The sequence below is a fragment of the Eretmochelys imbricata genome, chromosome 4 (genome assembly GCF_965152235.1).
Source record: "Eretmochelys imbricata isolate rEreImb1 chromosome 4, rEreImb1.hap1, whole genome shotgun sequence".
NCBI lineage: Eukaryota > Metazoa > Chordata > Testudines > Cheloniidae > Eretmochelys > Eretmochelys imbricata.
In genome coordinates this window covers 76112807-76133515 of record NC_135575.1, presented here as the reverse complement: position 1 = coordinate 76133515, position 20709 = coordinate 76112807, and the positions used below count along the sequence as shown (strand labels likewise).

Sequence of the window (20709 nt, the reverse complement as noted above, 5' to 3'; positions counted from 1 at the left end):
TAACGGTGTAATGATGAGTGTCCTCATTATTTATTATAAATCAATGTGTATATTTAAGTAAGAAAACTATCATCAACAGTATGGAGATGGTGGATTTTGTTGGCAAGCAGTGAGGTTACTTTCAGAGCTGCTACCAATAGTGGGTTTTTGGTAGCTAGGGGACAACTGCTGGTGTTTCAGCTTTGTTAATTTTCACTTTACCTGCATTTAGTAACTGTTCAGTTTCTAATTTGAACAGTTTGCTGTTCTTTGTTCTTGAAATTTTTATGGAGAACATCCAAGCTGCTGAATACAATGGTAAATGGATTATTTATCACAAGTCACTTCTTCAAAGGCAACATGCTTTATGTTTTGACATGATTTCTGCTGCATGTAGTGGATTAGCAGATATACATTAAAACAATGCGGGGGGGAAACAGATTTTTAGTGACTTTTTATTTTCAAATACAAAAAAAGAAAATACAGATGAATGCACTGATTTAAGAATGATCAGTGATTAAGAGTAAGGGTCAACATTTCTTTCTCAAAGTATGTGATAAGAATTACCAAACCAGAAGGCACTTCTCTCCTCACATGTTCCTGTTAGTCCTACATCAGTGCACTGAAGGCCATATTACAGAAAAATATTTATACTTGGCTGGCTTGGAGGTAATTTCAGAGATTTCCTTTTGCCTTATTATCCAAAACTGGAAGCAAGGGTGTACAGAAATATGAAGGTTGTTCTTTGGCTGTTTGGCTTTCCATCAGCCATATTTTATAGTAGCTTGAAGTAATATCTGGGAGAGTTTCCTCCAAAACACTCCAGCCGAAGTGTTTCTGGCTGATTCCAAAAGTGGGAGTTCAAAGTTGCATTTCATAAGGGATAAAGTATGAGGGGAGCATTAAACTGTAGAGTGACATACCAGCAGTAGTAGAGAGTACAACACAAAGGAGAAACAAATACTATATTTAAAACATATGCTTTTCTGCAAGGAGCTTCTTTTTTTGGCCTGCTTACAGGGTATGTCTTCATTGCAGCGTTAACTTGAGTAATCAGCACCTGGGTGTGAGCCCCTGGGTTGGCTTATCCCAGGTGTGAGCATCCACAATGCAAAGCCATACTCCAGTGTTTTCACTCAGCTGCATCCACTCTGGTGCTGCACTCACTTTGTGTGCATCACTAGGACTTGTGAGGGCAGTATCCCATGGTTCTTTGTGTTACAGTCAGCTGAGACACTCTATGATTCTTTCCCAGTGAATTGTGGTCATTCTGGGCACATGCAGGGAATTGTGGGAAGGCATTGGAGGACCATCAGCACTCGAGTGGCTTAGCCTTTGTCCATATTTCAAAATGAGTGGGCTACCAACCCAAATGTGGGCAGCATTCTAGCTTTAGCTTCTACCACCAAACGGGGCATCTAGCTCAGGTGTAAAGCTCTGTTACACATGGGGGAGGAGTTGTTTGTGGATGTGAGCCAGGTTAGTGACAACACTCAAGACAGATCCCAAGTTAACTCTGCAGTGAAGACAAACCCTCACATTTAGGATCAGGATTCTCCTCAGTTTGGTATAAAGGCAAGAGTCACTTCCAAACACTTGCTGGTTTGCTTCAGCCAAGAGAAATATTAATAGCATTAATTTAGTCTAGGAAAATTTGCAATCCTGTGATGTTGATAAAGCAGTCAACTAGCTAGGTTCTCCCTGCCATGTGGTTGGGACTTGGTCTGGGAATCATCTGGCTCTATTACTTCCTTGAAGTAGGGAAGGAAGCGATGGGGGGGGGGAGGAAGAGCACTTCCTCAAAAAGTTCCAAGCTATTTCCCTTTCCTATTCATTTATTTCATTTAATTATCCCAGGTGGGATTCTTCCTTTCCACCCTGCAGGCTGAGCAGCTTCTCTAGGACAGGATAGGTCCTCTATCTGATTCCCTATGGGTAGGACCCTACCAAATTCATGGCTGTGAAAAAAGCGTCACAGACTATGAAATCTGGTCTCCCCCCTGAAATTTGTATAGTATAAGGTAAAAGCGCACAAAAGACCAGATTTCACAGGGGAGTGAAAGAACCCCCAGTTTGAGAAACGCTAGGCTCCCCCGTGAAATCTGGTCTTTTGTGTACTTTTACCCTATATTATACAGATTTCATGCGGGAGACTTCTGCAGTGCAGAAGTAAAGGTGGCAATACCGCAACCCCCCTACAATAATCTTGCAACCCCCCCACAGCCCCATTTTGGGTCAGGACCTCTACAAGACTCCTAAGCTGGATGCATTTCATCACAAATGTCTGAGAAGAATACTGGGAATAACATATAGAGATATATGAAGACAAATGAAGTCAGAAAAATTACTGGACAAGGCACCCTCTCACAAATAACCTACAAAAGAAGACAGCAGTGGCTGGGATATGTGCTGAAAATGGAAAAAGAACACTTACCAAATACCGCCCTTGAATGGAAGCCAGAAAACGCAAGAAGAAAGAGGAAGACCACAAATAACATGGAATGAACAGTTCTGAACTACAGCAAGCACCTCAACAAGAAATGGGAAGATTTGGAGAGAAGGGCAGTTGACAGGCAAGGATGTAAATGTGGGTAGCCCAATGTGCAGCAAAGCATGGGGCGGACTAAGGTCTAAGAACTCCTACAGTTACAACACCATAAAATTTCAGATTTAAATAATTGAAAACATAGGATTTTAAAAATCATAAATTTCATGACCATAAAATGGACCATGAATTTAGTAGGGACCTACCTACGGGGCTTAGTGTGGGCTCTGTGCAACCTATAACATATATAGAACATTCTTCATCACCAGTCTCAACTAATGGATCTATTAACAGTTCAGCTGCTTTCACCTTATATATTATAGCTACTGTTTATCACCAGAATAATTATACCTTAGGGCAGCACCATCAGGCATAAATGCACATAGCTTTAATAATTCCTTTGATGGTTATATAGTACAATTAACATTAAACAGCCCTACACAATACATTTATTAACAGACATATCTCTGAAGACATGTATCAAATACTGTTCCTTTAAGGAGTATAAGAGAGTGTACATAAGCCTGGCTTCTATAAGGCACCCTCAATTCCCATTGACAGCAGTAGGAGTTGAAGTTGCTAAACACATCATAAGATTGGGCCCAGATAGAAAAGTGCATGAGCATAATGATCCTGTGAACAGAAAGTAGAATGAGGAGGTCAGCAATTTTCACAAATATTAGGGAAGATATTTATAAAATGTATTAGCATTTGCAAACCTAAAGATTGACAAGTGTGCAGTTTACAACTCGTCTAGGGTCAAAATCAAAGGTTACCGACCTTTATGGGTAGTGGGTGCTGTGGCCTGAAAAGGCTTTCAATTTACTTCCAACATCTCAGCTGGCACTTTGGCAATGCCCAGTCTCTTATGTATTGCGCGGGGAAATCAGTTTCCCATATTGCTATCTGTTGCTATCAGGTTGCTATCAGGTTTTGACCTATTGTATAACTGGGCATTGTATATTGTCTTTAGGACACACTGACGATAGTAGGGGCTGGTCTCCACTACAGGGAGATCGATGCTGCTGCAATCGAAGCAGTCGGGATCGATTTAGCGGGTCTAGTGAAGACCCACTGAATCAATGGCAGAGCACTCTCTGGTTGACCCCAGTATTCCAGCTCTCCAAGAGTAGTTAAGGAAGTCAATTGGAGAGCATCTCCCATCAACTCAGCACCATGAAGACACCGGGGTAAGTGGACCGAAACTACAGTCGACTCCAGCTATGTTATTCACGTAGCTGGAGTAGTGTAACTTAGGTCGACTTACCCCCATAGTGAAGACAAGCCCTAGATCTGTTAGTTTCCACATACATATTCATTTAAAATAAAAATAAGTCCAAACCAAAGCCTTGGATCAGAACTTTTAGGTTGAAAATCCAAATCCAAACTTTCCCTACATTTGGGAGCATTTAGATTTGGTATCTATATTCATCCCATTATTAAGATATAGTTGAGCTATGGAACTTTCATCTAAACCTGGTTTAGATCATTTTTAATTTTAAAAAAGAAAAGGAGTACTTGTGGCACCTTAGAGACTAACAAATTTATTTGAGCATAAGCTTTTGTGAGCTACAGCTCACTTCATCGGATGCATGCAGTGAAAAATACAGTGGGGAGATTTTATATACACTGATAACATGAAACAATGGGTGTTACCATACACCTGTAATGAGAGTGATCAGGTAAAGTGAGCTATTACCAGCAGGAGAGGGAGAAAAAAGCAAAAAATCTTTTGCAGTGATAATGAAGATGGGCCATTTCCATCAGTTGACAAGAATGTGTGAGGAAAAGTAGGGGGGGAAAATAAACATGGGGAAATAGTTTTACTTTGTGTAATGACATATCCACTCCCAGTCTTTATTCAAGCCTAATTTAATGGTGTCCAGTTTGCAAATTAATTCCAATTCAGCAGTCTCTTGGAGCAAAATTGGAATTAATTTGCAAACTGGACACCATTAAATTAGGCTTGAATAAAGACTAGGAGTGGATGTGTCATTACACAAAGTAAAACTATTTCCCCATGTTTATTTTTCCCCCTGTACTGTTCCTCACACGTTCTTGTACTCCTTTTCTTTTTGCGGATATAGACTAACACGGCTGCTACTCTGAAACCTTTTAATTTTAAGTATACTGTAACACCAGGTGCAGTGGTGTGTGCCTGTAATCCCAGCTACTTGGGACGCTGAGGCTGGTGGATTGCTTGAGCTCAGGGGTTCTGGGCCATGGTGCACTTTGCTGATCGGGTGTCCAGTGCCATTGACAGCCTGGCCAGTGGGTGGCTGAAGAACTGGCTAGACCAACACAAACAACATGTTGTGATCGGTTCTCTCTCTGTGAGGGCTGATGGACCAATCAACCAAGGTGACACATGCAGTAGATTTAATCAAAGCCCTTTCCTTGAAACTTGTGGCAATATTCATCTGCAGACTTTTTGTGTATTTTGAGATTAAAATCAACAATATGCCAATATTTCCTACAGATTCCAATTTTTCCATCAGTAAAAGAAATTAGAAACACAAGGATGTATATTACCATTGTGCATTGGGCTAAACCTTGCTGTAGTAACTGTCGCTTTTCATTCTGGACGAATGTAAAGACGACAGAAAGAGACAGCCTGGACAAATATGGAGTGTGGCCCTGAGAAAAAGCCTAGAACTTTTGGGTGTGGTGCTGACTAAAGAGGCTTGGGCCTGTAAGCAAAGAAAATATTTCCTCTTTGGTTCCTCCTGTGTTTAGGGAAAACGGGCTTGGTACATATTTTGTAAATAAACAAGATTGCATCTGTCAAGATTCTTTCCCCACTCTGAACTCTAGGGTACAGATATGGGGACCTGCATGAAAACCTCCTAAGCTTACTTTTACCAGCTTAGGTTAAAACTTCCCCAAGGTACAAACTATTTTACTTTTTGCCCTTGGACTTTCGCTGCCACCACCAAACATCTAACAGGGATATAATTTGGAAAGAGCCCGTTTAGAAACTTCTTTCCCCCCAAAATCCTCCCAAATCTTACACCCCCCTTCCTGGGGAAGGTTTGATAAAAATCCTCACCAATTTGCATAGGTGAACACAGACCCAAACCCTTGGATCTTAAGAACAATGAAAAAAGCATTCAGATTCTTAAAAGAAGAATTTTAATAGAAGAAAAAGTAAAAAGAATCACCTCTGTAAAATCAGGATGGTAAATACCCTACAGAGTACTCAGATTCAAAACAGAGAGAATCCCTCTAGGCAAAACCTTAAGTTACAAAAAGACACAAAAACAGGAATCTGCATTCCATTCAGCACAGCTTATTTTCTCAGCCATTTAAAGGAATCAGAATCTAACGCATATCTAGCTAGATTACTTACTAAGTTCTAAGACTCCTTTCCTGTTCTGTCCCCGGCAAAAGCATCACACAGACAGAGAGAGCCTTTGTTTCTCACCCCGTCCAGCTTTTGAAAGTATCTTGTCTCCTCATTGGTCATTTTGGTCAGGTGCCAGCGAGATTATCCTAGCGTCTTAACCCTTTACAGGTGGAAGGGTTTTTTCTCTGGCCAGGAGGGATTTTAAAGGTGTTTACCCTTCCCTTTATATTTATGACAGCATCAAAGAAAACAACAGACTGTCATCAATTTCTCCTCCTAACTGGAACAACCCTCAACCCCAAATTTAGCTAACTGCTCATTTTGAAAGGGATGATAATAATTTAACATCAGTCACATACAATGTAGACATATGATCCCATCAATATTGAAGAAAAATGAAATATCTGTGTTCTGTTTAAAACAAAAATAAAGCAAACTTTCCCATAGTTGTCCATTGTCCCTACTTACTTACCAGTAATATACTCCCTGGAATTTCTTGTTATGAGCGACGGGGAAAAATATCTATTATTTTATACTTGAGCGCCTCACATGCTCCTGAGCACTGTAAAAAGTACGTATGATAGAATACAAGACTTGATTGTGCAATCTTCTCACATGGCAAAACTCCTATTAAAGCGAACCAGAGTTTTTCCTGTATAAGTACAGCAAGATCTGGATCATGGTTTCTACATGAAATTTTATAGTGTGCTGCTAACTATATCTACTGCATTTACTATTAAAATAGTTTATAGATGAAAAATAAAAACATATAAAGAGACCTCACCTTTAAAATCCTTCCAGTTTGGTATTTGCAATTTAGATAACATTACTGAACTAGTACAAAGTTAATGTTCTCATATTTTAAGAGGTTGGGTTTTTTCCAGTTTAACTGGCCACTCCTTACAACCGGGCTTTAGTCATAGGCTGACTGGTTTTAACTTTATATTTCTATTATTTTGGGAGCTTTCCATCCTCCCCATTTACAGATAATCGTGCAAACCTTCCCTGCTCAGAACTGTCAATGAATTCACTAGGAGTACATGTGTAGAGGGCTTGCAGGACTGGCTGCTTCATCATTTGAACTTCTTAATTTAAAGTCGGGTTCTGTAAAGAGTGCTAGACACGAATAATATTTATAAAACATCTCATTTAAAAAGTGAAATAATCTTCCTGGCTATAAGGCATCCTTTTTGTTTGACTAACTAAATAGAATTGGAAATATGAAAAATCACCTGAGTTAGGGTTCAATTTTAGGAAAAATTGAAGGTCAAAGGGAGATCTAGGCAAAAAGCAGCATTTTTATTATATTTAATTAAAAGGAAATAGTTTTAAAACTTATCACTAAAGCAGTAATGGTGAAATTCTGCACAGGCAGGGGCAGTTTTTCAACTGGGACCTTATCCTGGAACTCTTGTATAAGATTAAGTAAGTTCTGACTGCAAGAGGAGTGCAGTAGTGAATCTCAGTAAAACAAAATTAGGCAAGGCCTGAGTATCAGTTTTCCTTCTCTCCAATCCCTCTGGAAAAAGCAAACACTCTCCCATGTAGCCTGTAACTAGCCCATATAAAACATCACCATCCTTTTGTTTATATATTTGTATGTTTTACCTTATAGATCTTCTTTGGGTCTCCCAGTATGCCTTGTTATTTGATCCTTGTATAGTCTTTTGGGACTGATCTTGCTCCTATTGAAGCCAATGGTAAAACTTCCATTGACTTTAATGGAAGAGAATGAGGATTTTAAACTCTAAATTCTTCGGGACAGGGACTATGTCACTGAGCCAAATCCTGGAAGGTGCTAAATATATGAAACTCCTATTGGAACCCTGAGAGTTACAGGGTTCAGCACCTCTCGAGGATTCAGTCAGTTACTTGTATATTCTTCAGTGCAAAATACACCATCTGGGCATAATAAATAATAATAATGAATCCCAAGTCCAAAGAAAAGTTTGATTGATCACTTTCATTTGCAAGGGAAACACTTGTATAGCGTGACAATAATTAAGCAAACAGTATTTGTTTCAGGCTGTTATTGTTACGTCAACTGCAGTAGTACTTCTTTAATGCTACCTGCCGTGGGTTATCTATGTCATATCTCGACATTATAAAGAAAAGCCTCACTGTTCAAGAAGAAGAAGATAAAAGGACAAATTTAGAATTTATTTCCCCTTTATATTTCATAAATCAGACTTCTGTGATCAGAGGAACATACATTGGCCTGGAATACATGAGAAAAGGAAATGGAGGGGTAATTATTAATATCTCATCTCTGGCAGGTAAGAAAATCTTATTTCTAAATCCTTGCCAGTACTTTTTAAAATAAGTTAATTCATATTTATTCCTTATTCTTTTCTTTCTTTTTTTATGATCTTTTTGTTGTTTCTTCAGACCTGTACAACATCTACTTGTCTTGCAGTGACCTCCAAAATGTATAGAGAAGGGCTACTATTTTTCCCAGCCCAGTTGGGCTATGTAATTATACACTCAGTAATTTCCTGCACGATTAGTCTCAGGTCCCACAATTATGAGTTTGGTATAAATATCTAATTTTTTAATCTTCCCTCCAAGGTTACCAATATTGTAGATTAAGTGAACATCAGCTAGGCTTAATTCATTATACTTCACTAATATTTTATCTTGGAAAGCCAAAAACAGCATTTGAAGCATACTGTATGTATGAAAGGATAGTCTTCAATATTTATAGACCCAAAGAGGAAACATTTACATTCTGAGTTTATTTTTTAAACTGTTTAATTTTTGTAGCATAAATAGATCAACAGGAATTAAATTTAGAGGGCAGGAAAGTACCAGAAAATCCTCTATAATGGGCCAAAAATCCATGAGAAAGAGGGAAGCTGAGCAAAAGCAGCTGTCTCTCTCCTTCCTCTAACCCTTTGGAAGCCCCCTTGTGTGAACATTATGTTGTACTAACTCTGTTGATACTAGAGAGAGTAGCTGGACAAGAAGTGGTCCTCCTGGCATCATCCCTTAGCAGACATGTAGGGAATACTTGCAGGAATTAATAGCGACCCTGTCAGCATTGATTCCAGCCCAGTCCCTCTTCATATTTTCAAACCATGTGGGGAGAACCTGAGGGTAAGAAAATAATCTTGTCTTTTATATATATAGATTGTAAACTCTTTTGGACAGGGACTGTCTTTTTGTTGTGAATGTACAGCATCTAGTACAATGGGGTCCTGGTCCATAACAAGGGGTCCTAGGAGCTACTGATAATTAAATGAGGAGGGACTGAGTATAGAGTAGAGGAGGAGGAGGAGGCACTGAGTGAGTATAGGGATTATTGTGGATTGGATGCCCAGAGTTCCCCTGCATATCAAGACATCTGCAAGCTGAGAAAACCAAGTCACCCCAATTATATTATGCATTGGAGCTATGTGAGTTTAAACTCAGTTTTATACACACACACACGAGTTTTTCCATTAAATGTCTTCATTTAGCCCTAACTCAGCATTGATAATATAGCCTGATCCAATGCCTATTGAAGTCAATGAGATTTTTTCCATCAACTGCAATAAGTGTTGGATCAGGCCCAAACTATCAGCCCTAGTGAAAGATTAAACAGTTTCACACAGCATATAAACATAGAAAAAGAGGGAAGCTGTAGACTACTGCACTATGGGGCCTGAGTCAGTAGTACTGATATGAGTCTTGCTTCCAGGCTTGCAGGACCTGAACTTTTCCTAGTGCATTACAGCATGATTTGACTTTTAAGATCTAGTAACCCAGCCCTCTCTGGTTTTGATAAGCTTTTAGAAATGTCTTTTTAATTAATCAATTAAAATTTTATTTATTTACTTGAACATGTTTTTTTTTAAATGTGATCATTATGCTCTAAAGGTTACGACTATCTCTTTAAAAAACAAAGTGTACTTTGCTTTCTTTACTTTTACATAGCGTGAGTTTAGCAATTGTTTCCAAGGTCATCAGAAAAAGCAGATTATAAAAAGTTGACACAGGCTTTATTTTATTCCTGTTTGTGTATTGTGATTATACTCTCTTTTGCTATCTAAGTCTCTAGTCCTGCAGTGACTGCACACATAAAACTCCCCATTGAGTAGCTGTTTAACACTCACTAGAATGAGTTACCTTTTTTCAGCAGACTTAGCTTCTGTTGACCATTAACAAACACGTTTCTCTATCACTTCTGGTTTTCAATTTTCTGTAAGTATGTTTTCATGAGACAGGCTCTATGCATAGCAAACATTTTTATCTCGCATTGCGTGCAAGAAGAATAGTTGTTTAATGCTTATAAAATGCTCTATGTTCAAAGTCCGGTACATACACTAACTGATTAGACTTCAGTTCTATCGGAATTTTGCCACTGATTTTAATTAGAGAAGGTTCAAGCCCTAGAGCTCAGTCCTGCAAGGTGAAGTCAATGGTACTACTCACCTTCTTTACGAGTAAGTGCTTTGCTGGATTGGGGCTAGAGTACCCAGATTCTTACACGATCAAGGCCTTGTTCCTTACCACACCTCTGCGAGGTAGGTATAAGTCAGGAAATAGAGGCAGCAAAAGACTGATTTGCCTAAGGCCACACAGGAAGTTTTTGGCACAAGAGGGATTAGAACTGAAAAGTACCTGACTACTAACCAAAAAAAATCCAACCCTCTGCTTATCCCTGTAGAGCATGCTGCCTCTCAAGGCTATAAAACTTCTGATAACTTTCAAAGGAGTTATGCATTCATATAAAAAGAGGAAGTTATACCACTAAGTCTCTCAGACAATGGGAGTTTTGTGTGTGTAGCTGCGGAACTGGTCCCATAGAAGAGAGCTTGCCACAGGTTTCTAAATGAATGCATTATCATAAATATCACTTGACATTTAAGGAGAGTAAGACATGTTAACCCCTCTTGTAAAATACTGTTAGAATATAGTTTTGAGGGTTGTGATTTCTGTATAAATTGGTTTTACACCTACTCAGAGAAAATGCATACAATGTTAAATGTAACTGCTAAGGTTGAAAACAAAAATTGAAGAGGATGGTTGGGTTAGCTGGGTTTCTGTTGTTGGCTGGGTTTTTGTTGTTTGGTAATTTTGGCAGATTTTATGCTTTCAGGAAGCTATGGTATAAACTAGGGCCTTTGAGCCAACTGGATTCTGAAAAGAAAAAGCAAAATATATGTACAGAGGACTTAAAAGTAGGTACAATAGTTAGTGTAAAAACATACTGACTTGTTAGAGTCATAGAATATAACGTTAGAAGGGACCACCAGATCATCCAATCTAACCTCCTGTATATCACAAGACACCAACACCACCCAGCAGCACCTACATGCTAAACCCAACAACCAAAATGAGACCAATGTATTGAAGCATACAGGAGACTAGACTATTATGTGCCACAGGCAGTGAATAGGAGAAATCAAGGGGCACCCGGGCCCGAGGCTCTTGCAATAGCAGGGAAATGATTAAGTGAGGTATATGCAGATGATCCCTGCAAGTGACCCACACTCCAGGGTGCAGGGTCCACAAGTTGCCAATATAGTGCTTTTTCCATAGGATGTTTGTCCAGAAGACAATGCATTTGGGTATTTCAGAAAGCACACTAATTTAGGCCCCGATCCTGCAAACATTTACATATGCTGAACTTTGCTATTATAAAGTGATTTCAATGGAAGATTCGTGGAAGTAAAGTTAAACACGTATGTGCGTGGTTGCAGGATTTGGATTTTAGGCTCAATATCTTAAAAAGAATTGTGATACTCTCAGACAAGAAAAGAAAAAAAGGGTTGTGCTGACCATAAATCAGGGTAGTAGCTCTGGGAAACAGAAGGGACTTTGATTTTGCTACTTGTAAAATGTCCTAAAAGGAATGCAGCAAGTGACTTCTGCAAAGCAGAACCCCTACAATAAAGTCTACATAGGGAGAGTGAACTGTATTCAAACCAGAGCCTCTGGTGAACCCTCTCTCTCATCATTCAGCCCATAGCACAGCTACAGGTTCATCAACTCTTTAATTTGTTTCCTTTGTTAGACCTTTGTTGGTCCAAAAGAGATTTTGACCTTCAGATCATACTGCAAGGTCATTCTGTTTTTCAGCTTTTTGTCTGAGGAGGAGGAGGGCCATTCAGTTTTGTTTTGAGGCTTGGAAATTCTACTTTTTAAGTTGGCATTATAACAATTATTCACTTTTTAAAAATAATTGTTATACATGTTCCTATAGGCTTTGATAAGCATCTTTTATAAAATAGACACAAACCAACATGGCAAAAAGTCTGTTATACTGGAAAAATAATTTTATCTCAGGATAGCTAGCAATGCAGCCATGGGGAAAAAGGGGGATGAAAGACCAACTACATGCTAATAAATAGTATTTAAAAAGAGATGCTTGTTCAAATCCTAGTGGGTAATCCCTGTCCTTTGGGGAAATATACCTAGGAGGAAATGCTTAATTGTGTGTTCACCAAACCTGTTCAATAGTCTGAAAGAAAGTGTAATATCAACAAATGCAACTCTGACATACAGCCTTCATCACCAATGCTAATTTCCCAATTTGTGGATCATGAAATTTAATTAAAACTATTGACCATCACAAATGAACAAACAGATTTAGTTAGAAGTCTCACTTCACGTCTAAAATGGTAACGAGTGATCCGGACACCTTAACAACAAAGTGACTAGAGTATAAACCAAGGAGAGGAGCTGCCTTTTTGTCAGCTTGCCAAGAAATCAGGAAGAGAGAAAATGAAAGGAAGAATTGCTCTGACTTGTAGGGTTAGTGAAACTGTCTTTTGATATCTAAGTGAGGTGTTGTATTATCTTCCACTTCATTCTCAGCTAGGTATGCTTTTTAAATTTATTTTCTGATTTTTATCTATTCTCTCTCTCTCTCTCTCTCAAATAAACAGTAGCTTGCTTAAATAACCTCTAAGCCCTTCTTCTGGATGCATCCTGTCTTCTACCTGCCTTTTCAATTGTAAATTCATTAGGATTGTCTTTATATTTATGTTATTTACAGCACGTTGTGGTATTAAACAAACAACAGCTTAGGTGTGATGGATAATATTGATAACTAGTGCTAACTCTACGTTGCAGGAAGTAAGAAATGCTCTACTCTTGGAGGACAAACCCAAATAGGAGTAAACTCATTGATAGCTCTCCAGAGTCATAAAAAAGCATGGTTTAGAAAGGCCTATGGCTCCTGCCTACAGAGATGTCACAGATGGAGGTTCAGAACCAGAGCAATCGCTCTTTCTTTAGGGGTGCCAGGGTACAGTGATCCATTGTAATAACTTTCAAAAGCATCCAAAGGCTGGATCTTTGAATCTGAGATGGGAATTTGCACCACCATTAAAAGTCACCACCATTCGTTGTAACACACTATTCTTCCCCCCAAGGTGAACAGCGCTAATAAAGATGCTGTTTTAACTGGATCAGTGTAACATTTAAATAAAGAAATAAAGATATCTTAAACACTGAAATATTGTTTTTCATGTCAGTGTTATAATTATAATGCTGTGCCTTAACAGAAAATTATTTCATTTGGCTGAAATTGACTCCAGAGCAGAGAGCCCACACCACCCCCTATGCATCACTTAATCTCTATTCAAATCCCACATTAAGGACTTGAGTAGTACATAGATCCTTGCATGTGTCCTCTCCACTGTGATGAATCACACCCTTTGTTGGTGATATTACTTACAAAAAACAAAAGGGAATAAACAGATTTTTTTTTTTAAATTGGGGTGATTTCCATTAGTCAGAGCTAAACAACAAACATTAGTATCCAAGTTTTATGACATCTCCTTTCAGGAATGTATTTGAGTTTTATATCTCTAATTTAGGACAGGCTGTGCTTTACTGCTTAAAGTTATATAATTTCCAGCTGGAGTTTGCAGTCCCTTTGCATTATAAATTTAGTCATTATGCCTGCTAGCACCCTTGTGACTGAAATCCCTATTACCAGCAGGAGAGTGAGTTTGTGTGTGTATGGGGGTGGGTTTTTGGAGGGGGGTGAGGGAGTGAGAGAACCTGGATTTGTGCAGGAAATGGCCCAACTTGATTATCATGCACATTGTGTAAAGAGTTGTCACTTTGGATGGGCTATCACCAGCAGGAGAGTGAATTTGTGTGGGGGGGGTGGAGGGTGAGAAAACCTGGATTTGTGCTGGAAATGGCCTAACCTGATGATCACTTTAGATAAGCTATTACCAGCAGGACAGTGGGGTGGGAGGAGGTATTGTTTCATATTCTCTGTGTATATATAAAGTCTGCTGCAGTTTCCACGGTATGCATCCGATGAAGTGAGCTGTAGCTCACGAAAGCTCATGCTCAAATAAATTGGTTAGTCTCTAAGGTGCCACAAGTACTCCTTTTCTTTTTTCTAATATAGTGGAAGTTGCTAGTATAAGTACATAGATTCATGGTCTGTCTGTCATCTCTTGATTATCCTACTGCCAGTGTAAACTCAATTGGGCAAAAACTGAACTCCTAATCTTTCTTCCCAAGCCCTCTTCCACTTCCTTCCTTCTCTATTGCAACTGATAATACCACACCCACCCCACTCCCATCACACAGAGAGACAACCTAGGCATCATCTTCATTTTGCTTCTCTTCTTTTCCAAATATAGACAAATCATGTTGGTTCTTTTCCCCCTCAATCTCTGAAAAATCCAACTCTTCCTCTTCTTACAACTAAACCGTTTGTCCATGCCTTGGCTATTACATCCCATCACTCTTTGGCTTCCCTAAAACACCTCTTGCTCCATTCCCACATACACAGAATGTCACAATGAAAATCATCTATCTAGTCTGCTGCCCAGAACATCATTCCCTTTCTGAATCTGTCCACTGATGTATTATTTTACCAGAGAGGCCAACTGAGAATGGGGCCCATTTATACTAAGCATAATACAAATGGATGCCTTCTACATCTTATTTAATCTTGTCTTCCTTCCAAGGTGCTTCAGAACTCTGCCCTGTCTGCTTCTCTGCTCTCATTTCTTCCTACTCCCCATCTTGAGCCCTTTACTCCACTGTTCCTTGTCTTTTCTCACTCTCATCTTCATGCCTTCTTCACTTAGATATCTTATGTGTTTCCCAGTGCCACTCCTTCGATCATTAACTCAGAGGTGTGGTGCCTAGAATAGGACACAGTACTCCAGTTGAGCCGTATCAGTATGGAGTAGAGCGGAAGAATTACTTCTCGTGTCTTGCTTGCAATACTGCTGCTAATACATCCCAAAATGATGTTCACTTTTTTTGCAGTGGTATTACATCGTTGACTCAGATTTAGTTTGTGATCCACTATGACCCCCATATCCTGTGCTGCAGTACTCCTTCCTAGGCAGTCAGTTCCCATTTTGTATTTGTGCAAGTGATCGTTCCTGCCTAGGTGGAGTACTTTGCATTTGTCCTCATTGAATTTCATCCTATTTATTTCAGACCATTTTTCCGGTTTGTCAAGATCATTTTAAATTCTAATCCTGTCCTCCAAAGCATTTGCAACCCCCCCCTCCCCAGCTTGATATCATCCAAAAACTTTATAAGTGCCCTCTCAAAACCATTATTCAAATAATTTATGAAGCTATTGAATAGAACCAGACCCAGGCCAGATCCCTGCAGTACCCCACTCGACATGCCCTTCCAGCTAGACTGTGAACAATACTCTTCTCTTCCTATGCTTCCATTCCTGTCTCCTTACTCTCTCTTGCCTTTTTGTTCTTTTCTGGAGGGTTTTATTTATTTTTTTTTTTGGCTGGTCTTTTACTCCCTGTCCTTTTCCCAATTTGACCTCATAATTACAGCTAGAACTAAGACATTTTACTAGTAATGACTGCTACATTTGATTGTGCAGTTGTTATAATCTCAACATGTGTTGATTATTAATGTGTATATTCAACTCTTTTCATTTTTCAAGGACTCATGCCTGCTGCACACCAACCAGTATACTGTGCTACAAAGCATGGAATAATTGGATTCACACGGTCTATAGCTGTGAGTATATGTAGCCAAAAACACTATCAGCAGTTCCTTGAGAACATGCTTACTTTCTCAGGTTCCCTCTCTATAGCGATGCAAGTCAAACCAGTGCCTACAGAAGTACTGTGTGGGGTTTGGTTTTGTTTTAACAAAAGCTTTTAAGGTGGTAGCTGGAGACTCCTTCATTTCACGGGGTGTCCAAGGAGGTAACAATGGAGTTGTATGTGGGGTTTGTGATCAGTACAAGGTTTGGGCAATCTTCTTCTTAGTGTATGGGCAATGAGGGTGATATAGAGAGAGGATAAAGACAATCAATAAAATAGACAACCTTGGATAAATCATTTCAGTTTCTCCATCTGTAAATTAGGGATGATATTTATATAATAAGTGGGTGCTGCAATACAAATTAGTAAATGTGGGGGAATGATTTGAATATGAAAAGTGCTCCCCATTATTAAGGCTGATTCAGGTATTCTGATTACTTAACATTGGTGTGCTAGTAACAATGAAAGGCTCCAATTCAGGATGGGGCCTATGCTGGGTGTTGTACAAACATATAGAAAGAAGCAGTCCCTGTCACAAGAAACTTCTTGTCTAATTTATGGAAAGATACCAGTAGAGGGAAAGGGCTTGAAGGAAGTATGAGGATAACAAGATCATGTATTTTCATGGACCAGTTATGTGCACAATTTGAGGATAGCCTCTTCACATGAGATTTCTAGTCAAATTTCCAGCCCAAAGAAGCTGAGATATATTTGGATAAGCATCCAGACTTTTAAAATGTTTTCCCAAAGCTCCGAATCTTCTAAGGTTAACTAATCCAGATCAGTTTTGGAATAGGAAACAGATATCACACCTTGGCCATAGTCTGCACATGACTGTATATAATTTACATTTTTTGCATGATTTAAAAAATATATTATAATATCATTCCAACAACAAAGAAACTGGGTAAAATGAGAGCATGTGCCACCTCCTAATGAACACAAGAAACTAAAACACTGGAGAAACACAATAGGACTTAAAATACTTACCAGATAATGGAGAAGAAGGTGCAACCTGACACAGGCGGGTGAAAATTACAACTTTTAGGACTGTAGTTGATTCTGCCAGATTTAGGAGGCCAGCTCCTAAAGAGGATTCTGGATAAGGCTCCAATAAAAATGGTAAACCTCAGATTAAACAATTTAGTGGTGAACAGGCAGTCAAAAAGAAAGTCATTCCAGGGCAAGGGACAGAATCCCGATTTTCTGTGGTGAGGGAGGTGAGTGGAAAATATTCAAAAGTTTAGGGCTGGAATTTGGTGTGATTTGAGATAGTCATGTTATTTTGTTTTCTTATGAAAAAGTTTTTTATATATTAGAAAAAAACAAGGTTTGCTGGGGTTATTTTTAGGATGTCAGTTGCTTCTTCTGTGTAAGGTAATATCATTATACCAACCATAATGCTGATGGTTGTAGCTGACATTGCTGATGAGAAAAACTAAAAAAAACCAAACCCGTTTTAAGGAAATAAAATGTTCATATTTCTGTCAGAATAATATGGGGTGTATGCAAGGTCTTGACTTGCTAAAGAATATATTGTTCAAACTTTTCCTGAAACATTCAAGCATCAATACCACCACCATTTCTTTAGCTAGTAATGATACCAAGGCTACAGAAAGCTTGGAGTACATGGTAAATTTTTGCGTGTAGCCTGAGGTAGTCTTGTCCAGAAGCTGTCAGCATAATTGTTCACCTGACTTTATAGATTAAGGAATAAAATCTAGAATGTAATCAAGACTCGTATGCATTGATGTGAGTGACACTCCTTTTTATGGCCTTCATCCTCTTCATGTCGACCTCTCCCAACCACGTACCAAATTAATTTCTGCTTTGAGCACCAATTTTGTGTAAAACAGAAATTATATAAAATAATCAGACACACACACACACACCCCTATCATAAAAGGCCATAAATAAGACCAGGATCAATACCCAGTCTGCCACCCTCACAGCCCTCTTATGCTATTTGCCAACATCAACCACTGATAAATAAAGGGCTAATATGCTACTGTTAGTTTTGCTGATTGTGTCAAGCAACATGTTTACTAGTCTTTGTAAAGGTTCACAAAATGCAGAAAATGAACACAATGTGTCTGACGCTTTTGTAGATGGCGGCTCAAATGGGAAATTATGGCGTGCGACTAAATACAATTTGTCCAGGTTTTGTTAACACACCAATTCTTCAGTCTATTGATAAAGAAGAGAATATGGGACAATATTATGAATACAAGGATGCGATCAAAGACATGATGAAGTTCTATGGTGTTATGGAGTAAGTGAAGCTACCCATAATATTCTTTTGTCTTCTCTAGCTGAAGGGAAAGTAAGTAGTAGCACCACAGGCAACTGATCCACAGAAGGCAGTGTAACCAATGTCTGTACTGTATTTCTGCACAAACTACACGAGAGACAAAAGAGAAGGCAACTGAACCATTTTATTTCTGTTGTCTCTTTTCAACCCAAGCAGCTAATCAAATGTCAGGGCCCTGGGGATGTTCCAGTTGGAAGTAGAAATTGATTGAGTCTTTCTTTGAGTCTTTATTTTCTTTGATGAAATCTTATTTATTTACAAAGAATGTACAAAGTCCTGTGTCTTTGAACACAAAAGGAATCAAACAGCAGGAAACAGCTTCTTTTCCTCACAGCAGCAGGAGCACTCTTCTCAGCCTGCACCTCTAACTCAAAAATCTCTTCCCAGGTCTCTTCCAGGGTCAAACACCATGCTTTCATCTGCTCCTTCAGGCTGTCTGTCACTCTGAGTATGCCAGTCTTCTGCCTTCTCAATTGCTATGTGCACTTCCTTCCCACCTAATCACAGCCAGACCCCTCAAGCCCACTCAGTCCAAACTCCTGGGAGGATTCACCATCCTCTTTTGCCTTAGGTGGGGCAAAGATTGTGGTTAACTCATCCTGACACTTTAACTGAATGATAAGTTCACACCCAGTCTCAGAGATGATTGTGATTCATGCAGTCACTAGTACCTCAAAGCATAACACCATGTTGGTTTGCCTCTGCTTTTTCAGATGTCACTTGCTCTCACTGAGTAGCACTGAAGTTTTACAGTCACTATTGCAAATTACAGAGGGCAAATTCTCCCCTAATTTGCACTGCTCTCCAGTTAATGTCAGTGGAAACAAATACAGAATACATAACAGAGGAGATCTGCAGTGTAGTGAAGAGAAGCATTTTCCTATAGCATTTATCAAAGTTCAGGGAACTTTGATAGTAAACTAAGTGGCAGCCAAACATCTGAAGTATTTACCAATGACTAGACCTAGAAGGGCTCATTTGCAAAGTTGCAGTTGTATATTTTTTGCATGTCCAAATTATGATGACCCCATATCCTTCCAGAAATGCTCTTGCTACTTCTGTAATAGTTCCAAAAGACTTGGAAGTAGATCTATGCAAATTGTAGATGGTTCATTTTGCAAATGTTTATGCAAACCTTTATTTATACTTAGTTTAGTACATACTTTTTCCACAATCTCCAGTGCATTATGCTATCAGACTAAGATATCCAAGAAGGTATTCTGTGCCATGTCTGATTTTCAAAATGGAAAAACATTTATTTTTCTGTAGCCCGTCGCTAATTGCCAAAGGACTGTTAATGATCCTTGAAGATGATGCTTTAAATGGAGAGGTTATGAAGATTACAGCATCCAAGGGGATTCATTTTCAAGAATATAGTCCACTTCCTTTTCAATCAGGAAGGATATAAATATTATTCTGTTATCTTGTCTCTAAATTAATGTAAAAATGTCTTTTAAACAATTTTTTGAAAAAAGACAAATGTTGTTTGTGTCCAAAGAGTTACATGATTTGAACTCTTTAATGAAATAATATACAGTTGTGTAGTAATATGATTTCTTACTCTGATTTTAAAAGCTGCTGTTAATATTCTTTATTTGATAGAATAAGCATATTGCTCAAAAGATATTCAATGATGCAGTAATAAGGGTCAGATTCTGCCCATTGGTAATTATATGCTTGTGGCAGGCTGCTCCACTCCTGACCTAGTCTAGCACTGCAGGCACTGCTTGCTTCAGTTGCCCTTCTGTCAGGACTCTTAGGACCATCACACAGCTCAAAAGGGGATAAGACAAAATTCCCTTACTGGGATTCTACTTTATTAAATACAAATAAACTTGAAATAGAAAATCTCCCTTTGGCTTCAGAAGTCACACAGCCCTCCTCCTTGGGGCTTTTTCCTCTCAGTCCTGGCCTCTCTGGCCTGTAGTCTCTCCCGCTGAGTTCAGGGTTGCGCAGCCCTCCTCCTTGGGGCCTGTGTTTCTCTGGGAGCTTCTCCCCTCTCCACAAGACACCTTCCCTCTTTGTGGGCACCACTCTGCAATTGAGCCCTGGTGACCTTTATAGGGCCCAAGCGCTGGTTATTCAATTAACTGCCTAGACAGGCAGTTACATATTGATGTAAAAACAGTTACCAAAAATATATGCTCACTTTGACTTCCAATTCTTTTAAAACTTAAAAGAATCAATGAATGAACAGTAAATGGCTAAATATTTGGCAGCAAGAGGTGACTACAGGACATCTGATGAGAATAATGGTGCACTGCTGGCTCACATGGTTACCCCAGAATGCCAAAAGAACAGTACTTGCACATCTTCCAGACATTTTGCACCTTCACAGCTTTTGATGTTGCACTTTTACTTGGGCAAAATGGCCCTTAACTTCACTGTAAGTTTGGACAAATTGAGAGCATGATCGGACCTTTTTTATATATTTATCTAATTTGTGTAATAAATTGTGGACGAAGATAATACCGTTAACTCTGATGAGAACAATTCATTAAGATACTGTGTGACTATGGAACAGATGGTTTTATGCATA

At 39.0% G+C, this 20709-nt stretch overlaps 1 protein-coding gene across 1 annotated transcript in view; it reads left to right on the top strand.

Moving 5' to 3' along the window:
• HPGD (15-hydroxyprostaglandin dehydrogenase) overlaps positions 1-19578 on the top strand; it is a 36061-nt gene extending 16483 nt beyond the window's left edge. Inside the window, exons 4-7 of the mRNA XM_077814514.1 lie at positions 8059-8146; positions 15754-15830; positions 17968-18131; positions 19440-19578. Coding sequence (XP_077670640.1) covers positions 8059-8146; positions 15754-15830; positions 17968-18131; positions 19440-19578 — 468 coding nt within the window. The remainder of the gene's footprint in view (positions 1-8058; positions 8147-15753; positions 15831-17967; positions 18132-19439) is intronic.
• Positions 19579-20709: the final 1131 nt, after the last annotated feature.